Raw genomic sequence first — 9,012 nt, 5'->3', positions numbered from 1 at the left:
GCCACGACCACCCTACTCCTTGCGCACACCCAGATCCCCGCGGGATCTTCATGAATGCCAGCAGGTTGGAACCTGGCTTGTGTGCAGCCCATCCCGAGGCGAGCAGGGAAGGGGGACTGGCGGGGGAGCAGCCTAGTGGCGGGAGTAATTGCACCCGCCTCCCGCCCCCAGCTGCGCGGGGTGTATTATTAGCCCCAAAGAGAGGATGTGTGAGGCCGGGGTCACGAGAAGAGGTGAAGGGAAACCCCAGGGTGGGGAAAAGACGGCAAGCTCCCTAAGGCCGGCTCCCCAGGGAAGTACCTGGGGGGCGGGGGCTTAGTCACAGAGCTGTACTGCACCAAGTACTTTCCCTCTTGTGATCGAAAAAATGGGAGGGAAGGTGGGGCGGGCAAGTCAGGGGATTCCTCCGCTGCGAGCCCCGCCTGGGCTTTTATGTAACGCCGCAGACAGGCGCAGGCTGGCTCTTGCCGTTTGACTTGCCTGGAAATTCCCAGCGGCTCGGCTCCGCCCCTTGCAGAAATCCCCTCAGCAGAGGGCTTATATCCCGCGCCGCCGCCCGCCGCCGCTCTCACACGGGTGCTCGCCTGCCGCCGCTGAGCCGCGGGCGTGGGTCGCTTGCGAAGGAGCCGAAGGGGATCTTGCGCTGCGCGCCCTGTGCTAGCGGAGGCCGAGCCATGTTCCACCCCAGCTGCAGCCCGGGGGGCCGGCGGGACTTGGCGATGGAGAGCCGCGCCGAGCCGCTGAAGAAGGAGCGGCAGCTCGGCTTGCTGCAGGACGACCGGCACGACAGCGGGCTGGGCTCCATGAAGGAGGAGGAGTACGAGCTGCTGGTGAAGGAGCTGACGGACATCAGGCTCCAGCCCCAGGAGGAGCCGGGGGCGCCGCACCAGCCGGCCCAGCCTTGGCAACAGCAAGTGACTGAAGACGGAGACACGTAAGTTGCGTGTCCTGCGCCGGTTGTACGGAGACCACCCCCCCCCGGGCCCGGGGCGTTACGAGGGGAACATGTGGAGCTGGGGGGGGGGGGCAGCCCCCTCCGGGGCGGTGTGTGCCCTGCGCGGAGACCCTGGCCCGGCCCTGCTCGCCGCCGTGTGCACCCAGGCGGGCGCGCGGGGCTGCGGGCTTTTGGCCGTAGAGGTTGGTGTCCGCGGCTGGCCGCCCGCCAGCCCGGCCGGGAGGGGGAAGTACAGAGTGTGCTGGCGGCGCGGGGCGGGGCGGGGCCGGCGCCCGGCTGGGCGGAGGGGGAAGGTGCCGTGGAAAGTCCCTGGCCCGCTGCCAGGAACACTCGGCTCATAACAACCCCGCGGAAAACACCCGGCAGCGGCCTCTGAAAACCCCGGGCTTGCGAAAGCCGCCTGCTGCCTGCGCACGTGACTGCTGGGGCATTGCCCGGGGCTGGCTGCTGGAACCGTGGCCTGATGGGATCCCCCCACCCCACCGCTCCTCGTTCACGGACCGACTTTGAGGGGTTGTGTTTTTTCTTTTCCCTCTTGTAGATTTCTCCACTTGGCAATTATTCACGAAGAAAAGTCCTGGAGCGTGGAGGTTATTCGCCAGGTAGCTGCCAATCCTGCCTTCCTGAACTTTCAGAATAACCTAAACCAGGTACTTTAAACCATCCACCTTCCAGCCCAAATAAGCCAGGTGGCCCCGACCCCCTTGGTGACTTCAGTAACTTTCTAAAACAAATTTTTACAATTGACAGATATTTAATCAACTCATATATGACACACACACACACGCCTCAAAAAAAGGCACAAGATTGCCCTGGGGACAAACTTGTGCTTGTGTACAGCCAATGCTCTCCTCCTTGACACTGACATTTTAAAGCACAATTGCTTTTAAACATACTCTGGTGGGTTCCACTAATCCATTGTTTGCCATACAAAAGATACCTTTTATTTATATTGTCCTTCTGCTATCAAGAGAGCCTTAAATCAGTCACTCCCAGGCTAAAAGGGAACTCTGTTGATTCTTGAATACAGTGTTCCTGGTGAGCACACAATATTAAGCAAATGCTTATGTTATTTTTAAGAAGTTGAGCTAGAATAACCAAGTGGTTGAAGGGCTGTGTGTTCAGATGCTGTCTCTAATGTATTTCCTGTTTGTAATGTACTTTACAATAGTTTTGTTTGTCTTTTTTCTTTATTGTAGACTCCACTTCACCTGGCAGTAATCACAGATCAGGCTGAAATTGCTGAGATTCTTCTCAAGGCCGGATGTGACCCAGAGATCAGAGACTTCCGAGGAAATACACCACTTCATATTGCCTGTGAGCAGGGCTCTCTCAGAGCTGTCGGCATCCTCACTCAGTACTGCCCGCAGCACCACCTATATTCAGTCCTACAGTCTGCCAACTATAATGGTATGCATAAATATAATTCTTAGCATCTCGTGCTTTTGTGACATAGATCTCAGAGAGCTTTATAAAGAAGGATAAGCATTATCATTCCCATTTTACAGATGGGGAGGTTGAGGCCTAGCAGTAAAGTGGCTTTCCTGAAATCATACTGCAGTCAGTGCTGAAGCTGAATAAGTCCCAGCCTCCTAACTGCCAGTGCTTTACTCAGGCTCTCACACTCTTCAACTTTATCCTCTGGTTTTTAGGTAGCACTGTTTAGCTATTTATTTGGGGGTTTTTTGGTGTAGACATTTTTACATTTTTCTGTTTCTTTTTGTTAAAACAAGTTCCAGTTTAACACTGGGTGGGAAAAAAAGACATAGCATCTAAGAAATAAAGATGCCTTTTAATTTATCTGATCATCCATGTACAGTATAAAGTTCATATAGGACAATTTACATTCAGTTTGGATAATGGTGATTGTATTTCAAACTGAAGATATGATAGTGTGTTAGAAGAGTGTTTAGGCTAAAGTGACTGATAATGCATTAGAGCAGAAGTACTTAATTTTTACCTATGTTCTTGTTCTACAGGGCACACATGTCTCCATTTGGCATCTATTCATGGGTATCTGGCTATAGTAGAATATTTGCTGTCCTTGGGAGCAGATGTCAATGCTCAGGTGTGTATTTGAAGCTCTTTGTTTATCCAAACATGATAGTGCTAGAGTCGGAATGTACAGTTTTGGTAGTACCAAGCCTAACTATCCTGACATTAAATGGCCTGTTTTATTTTTACTAACCAGGAGCCTTGTAACGGCAGAACTGCCCTCCACTTAGCTGTAGACCTGCAGAATTCAGAACTGGTGTCGCTTCTGGTAAAACATGGGGCTGACGTGAACAAAGTGACCTACCAGGGCTATTCTCCATACCAGCTCACGTGGGGAAGAGACAGCTTCAGCATACAGGAACAGCTGAAGCACTTAACCACGGCTGACCTACAGATGCTACCAGAAAGTGAGGATGAGGAGAGCTGTGAATCAGAATCAGAATTCACAGAGGATGAAGTAAGTAGTTATTTTCACCCTTTTATATAAGGAAGGACTACATTTTTCCCTTATATGCATCTACATGGCTCCCATTAAAGTTGTTGGGGAAACACACACGCAACTCTTAGGTTGCGTTTTTTCCTGATGCTTTAATGGCCTATTAACTGTATTGCATATAATTCACCTACAAACTCAAAGTAAACTAAAACATTTAAATAGCAAGCATTGGGAATACAGTACAAAACCCAAGCATTGGACACCCAGAGCTATTGTATAACATTTACTTACAAAATCCAAGTGTAAATTAGACAACTTTTCCTCTTACTCTGGGCCAATTTTTGCAGGTGTAAATGAAGCAAACCTTCTCCTAACGTTACCCCATTATTTCAAAGAGAAATTTGTTCATTTAAGGAACATGAAATCTAGCACTCTGTTATCAGGATTTTATTGAATGAGCATTAGAAATTCAAATATAAAAGCACACAGATGGCATATATAAATATATAAGGGAAAGAAGGTTGCTAAAACTAGTGTCACAGTATGTGCCTCTCTCTCCATAGTCTTCTGTTGGAGATAGCTCGTTTATCTACCGCATTTTTGTGATGCAAGGTTTTGGTTTGTTTCCTTCTCAAGTATATATTTCTCCACATGACTTTCAAATTTTTTCCTCTTAAGAATCTATATTATCATTTATTATTGAATATCACTAAAGAGATGATTTCACACCCTGCTTGCCTTACTCTTGTGAGCGGTGTTGTTGAAGTCAAGGCAAGCAGAGTTTGGCCTGATATTCCCCGAGGTGAACTTGAGTGCTACTTGTAGAACTTTGCATTAACCTTTATATATATATTTTTTTTTCCTTCCAGATAATGTATGATGACTGTGTTATTGGAGGACAACAGTTGGCGTTTTGAAGAAGAGGTTTCTCATAAAGGACATGACTATATATATGTATAGGAAGCTGACATATTTTCTTAAAAAAATAATAAAATGTGAAAAAAAAGTTGAAATACTACACTGCACGCCATGGACTACATCATTATAACAGCAGGTTTCACATTCCGACCCATACTTTTACTAACAGGAGTTGGATGTGTAACATCAGTAGAACTCTGTTTATTTGTGCCAGTTAATCCATAACTGGTTGTCAAAATGTATGAACAGTATGAGGACAACAGACTACTGGATCCACCTGAATATTCATTTTGGGTGAAAGAATGCATTTGAGAGCTGACTAGTGAGTTTTTCTGTGGAGTTGCTTCCCCCTACATGGCTGGACAGGTTCACATGAGTATCCCATCCGCTGGAAGAAATTGCATAGATTTCTGTTGGGCTGATTATAATCGCTCCTAATGACTGACCTCAGCTGTTCTTCGTACTGTAATGCAGAGAGAGGAATTGAAACAAAAGAATGACCTCTCAGCTTTTATGGGAAAGGTAGCAATAATGTTAACTGTGTGCATTGGAAACAGTGTATTTCCCTATATATGTGGCATGATTGCTTCACTTTTAGCGGTTGTATATCATGTATATATTGTATATTTTGTTTATAATTATTTTGGTACCTGAGAGATGTATATTTATTAAAAAAAATGTCAAGTTCTTGGTTTGTCATTGGACTGGTTTATAGTCCTGTCTTTTAGAGGAGAGCTAGCCTACCAATCCATCTATCTCTCATCTGCAGCTGTGAGGAGGAAAGTTTATTCAGACCCTAACTCCAGAGATATTAATGCAGTGAATCTCTGCTGGACAAGAGCCTTCAGTTAACTTTCTTTCTGGGAACAACATTTCTACCATCTTCAGTTCCTCTTCCTGCCTTACAAATCTGATAGTAAATATTTTTCCTCTCCCACAAGAATAGAGACACCTGCTCCAGAGCCAACCAAATCCACTACATGAATTAGACACTCATAGAAGATCAGGGTTGGAAGGGACCTCAGGAGATCATCTAGTCCAACCCCCTGCTCAAAGCAGGACCAATCCCCCAATTTTTGCCCCAGATCCCTAAATGGCCCCCTCCAGGATTGAGCTTGCAACCCCAGGTTTAGCAGGCCAATGCTCAAACCACTGAGCTATCCCTCTCCACCACTCCCTAGGTGATACTAGAGAGAGCCAGTCCCTTTGCCCTGCCATGAGTACTGCTAACTTCCCTTTGCTCCAGGTGTTTGGATGACACCGGCTCCCCCGAGCCCTGCAGCGACCCCCTGGAGTTTGAAGAGCTCTGCGGGACCCTGACTAGCCAATCGGGACCGTTTGCCGAGTGCCACTGGCATGTGGACCCTGCCCCATTTTACTCCTCCTGCCTGTACGACATATGCCACTACGGGACGGCCAATGGGATGCTGTGCATGGCCATCGCCTCCTACGAAGAGCTGTGCAGCCTTCAGGGGATACGTGTTGGCGCGTGGAGATCATCTGCGCAGTGCCGTGAGCACCAGTCCCACCTGCAGGTCCGGGGGGAGAGCACTGGGTTGGGGAATTTGGGAGTGTGAGGTGTTGGCAATATTGAGATTGAGCCTGAAATTGTGCAGGAGCCATAAAGCCAATGACCTGATCCCCCATAGTCATTAAAACCCTTTTTGGGTTTTGTCCTAGTCACATCCCCATTTGGGTATTTACATTCTTCCTCCTCCGTCCTCAAACAAGGATTCTCCTTCCCTTCCTGCCACAAATACTGTGCAGCGTTTCCGTGGGCTGTCACGTAGTGGCTGCACCTCACCCCAGGGGTGGCTGCATTGCAGCACCGCGTGAACAATCCCTGTACAGTATTTGTGTGGCTGCTAAAACAACCGCTGGGCCCCACTCCTGAACTGGCTGCATGTCAGCGCTGACAGAGCCGCGTTGCTCTGTGGCTGCTAGCCTGCCGCTGTGCCCCTCCCCAGAAGTGGCCATGTTCCAGCCCCAATGAGCGGTCCCTGGGCTATTAATCTGCTGCCTGCACCCAGCCCAGGGGAGGCTGTATGCCAGCATGAGCTGTGGGAACTCTGTGTAATTTGCAAAGTGGTTTTTGATGCGTTGAACTGGAAAGGCTCGAGAGACGTAGAGGTTGCCCTTAGAAATACAGGGGGTTGGGCAGATCAGAGAACAGCTGCAGATACAATCAACAGGCCGGCTTTGCTGCTGCTAAACTCTGATTCCCTCTGCAGCTGCGAGTGACCCGTGCCTTGCTCTGGCCTGCGGGGAGAACGAGTGGTGTGGAGAGCAGGCAGGGAGATGGGGCTGTTACTGCTACAGAGCTTCTGAGCCCATCCAAGTGGCTGACTATGGTAAAGAGCAATTTCTGGTGTCAGAAGGTGTAGCCCTAATATATCATTTTCTCCAGTCCCCCCCTTAAGTCCCTAGAGGTCCCACCTGCATTGTTCCTAAGTCCACCAGGCCAAAGTTAATTATGCTTATTGTGGACCAGCTAAGAATGTGTTTATAAATATAATAATATTGTATATGACTCTGTATCCCAAGGGCTTCACAAACTAGATATGTTGTGCAGCCTCATTGCTGAAATGGTGCTATAGTGGGGTTAGAAAGCAGCAGACAAGATTACTACCTGCATCCAGCACTCTGGACAACAGGGTGGGCTGGGGAATTTTGGCCAAAGATGCCAGAGCAGAGCATTCCTTTGGAAAATGTGCCATGGCCTCCTTAATGCGTGTTTCAAGATCTCAGGCAATAGACCTGTGCATAGCGACCCATCCGGCACATGATTTACTTCAGGAGGTTGCAGGGCTAAGCCAGACCAGCCAGGATTTAAAACCAGGGTTTGTGGGAATAATAGAGGGTGCAAAAGAATGACATTGACTCTGTATGCTGGTGGTTCAGGGATGTAGGAGGCCCAGAGGCCAGTCTCGGTGCTGAGGCATAGCTAATTATTTATACACGATGGAACAGCTTTAACAGGATAGCTTGAGAACAAGACACACTAGAATATCCCATAGCCCACTGCTTAGGTTCTCTTGTGTAGCAAGCAGAAGACCTGGTTCAAGTCCCTGCTCTCCATTAAGCCAATTGGGTATTTGACCCCATGTTTGCCTATCAGCAGCTTTATGCTCCTAATATTTTTGGGGCCTTAGTCATCTTCTAGAAACTTGCAACTAATTTTACAACTATGTATAGATCTGGTTTTCTCCTCACAGAAGAGTCAGACAGTTCAGCCAAAAGAACACACAGACCCGGTCCCCTTGAGATGGGATTGTCTGGAGCCCTTGTGCATTCACATTACATTCTGCCCTAACCCTCAGATGCCTGTGGCCCCCTCAGTAGCATAGCTAAGCACCCACAGAACCCGTCTCTTGGTGGGTGTCACAGCAGAAAAGGGAAACTCATGAAAGAGTGGCCACTCAATCAGCAGTACTTTGCATTGGCTTGTCCGGTGGGTTTAGAGTGAGGCTAATTCTACGGAGCACAGCCAACCCTCCCTCATCCTATGAATCCATGTACCTGCAGAGTTTTCATGGCGGGGGCTTCTGCAGGGTTAGGGAGAGCAATGAAGTGAGCACTGCCTTCTTCCATCCCTCTCTCATGGCCCCATCTCTGGCTCCCTAAGCTGTGAGCCACAGCAGGTTTTGGTTCTTCTCAGTTCATAGAGGGAAAGAGGGTCTCATCCGCTCGAGAGTTCATCAGCCTGTTCTCTTCAGCATCTGCAGAGGCAAAAATCATCTAGACCAAATTCTCCTCTGCAGATGAGCACCTCTTGGCTCAGAGGATGGTAGGCTGCTTTAACTTAAGTCACTGATATAGGGGTCCCTCCTCACCTCCAACATGCCTGCTATCTCCAGCAGGAGCCTGCTTTGCTACCTTTATGCCAGCAAGGCATTCCCCTCTTACCTGGGGAATTCTCAGCTGGCCACTTACAGCCAGAATCCATCTCCTTTGCACCACCTGAGAGGCACAAAGGAGCTGGATTGTATTGGAGCATCTGGCCCATTAACTTTAAGAAGGGACCTGCATCTCCACTCTGGGCTTCATGGAACAAGAACTGTTTCAAGACATGCCCCCTGGTCCAGTGACTGCTTTGCATGGAGAAGAATGGCTCAAAGGGCTAGGCTCTTGCTGATTTGCATTGGATCCAAAGGCCAGTGTGGAAATGATTACATGGAAATTGTCATCCTGAGTCAGTGTTTTTTCTCTTCCACCCTTTTTTCTAAGGTGCATGCTTTGAAACTTCCTGTTGGCAGAAAAGGTCATTATTGAGCATCAAGCCTGTGTGAGCTTCCTTTCTGAGGAAAGGCTGAGAACTTGACAGTGACACACCAAGGGTACAATCCAGACTAGTGAGTAGCTGTGTCCGCCTACCTTTTACACTACTTTGCTGCTGTAACTTCCAGTCTAGACTGCTCATAAACAGCCTGCTGCACAGTGGCACTGGAATGCTTTTTATAGTGGGGGGGTGCTGAAACCCAGCAAAACTATCCCCAAACTTTTTATCTCGTGCCAACACCCCCACCCCCACTCCCAGCTGAGGCCAAGAGTAGGGCCGTGTCTCCAGAAAGGGGGGACATGGACAGGGATTAGGAGCCAAGGCTGGAGGCAGGTGCGGGGCCAGTACCAGAACCCCGCGTGCGGGGCCAGCAGCCAGGACCCCTGCATGTGCTGCCGTGAGCGTGGCCAGCAGCCGGGACCCTGGCCA

The 9,012-nt window shown here is 49.0% G+C and overlaps 1 protein-coding gene across 1 annotated transcript; it reads left to right on the top strand.

Annotated features, from left to right (window-relative positions):
- The first annotated feature begins 503 nt into the window (after nucleotides 1-503).
- NFKBIA (NFKB inhibitor alpha) lies at nucleotides 504-4,992 on the top strand. The gene is made up of 6 exons (XM_073349036.1): nucleotides 504-934; nucleotides 1,497-1,605; nucleotides 2,155-2,365; nucleotides 2,935-3,023; nucleotides 3,147-3,407; nucleotides 4,256-4,992. Exons 1-6 carry the CDS (start codon nucleotides 675-677, stop codon nucleotides 4,301-4,303), a joined length of 978 nt encoding a protein of 325 aa, XP_073205137.1. The 5' UTR covers nucleotides 504-674; the 3' UTR covers nucleotides 4,304-4,992.
- Nucleotides 4,993-9,012: the final 4,020 nt, after the last annotated feature.

Source organism: Lepidochelys kempii, chromosome 6 (assembly GCF_965140265.1).
Source record: "Lepidochelys kempii isolate rLepKem1 chromosome 6, rLepKem1.hap2, whole genome shotgun sequence".
NCBI classification, from domain to species: domain Eukaryota; kingdom Metazoa; phylum Chordata; order Testudines; family Cheloniidae; genus Lepidochelys; species Lepidochelys kempii.
This window is presented reverse-complemented; position numbering and strand designations above follow the sequence as displayed.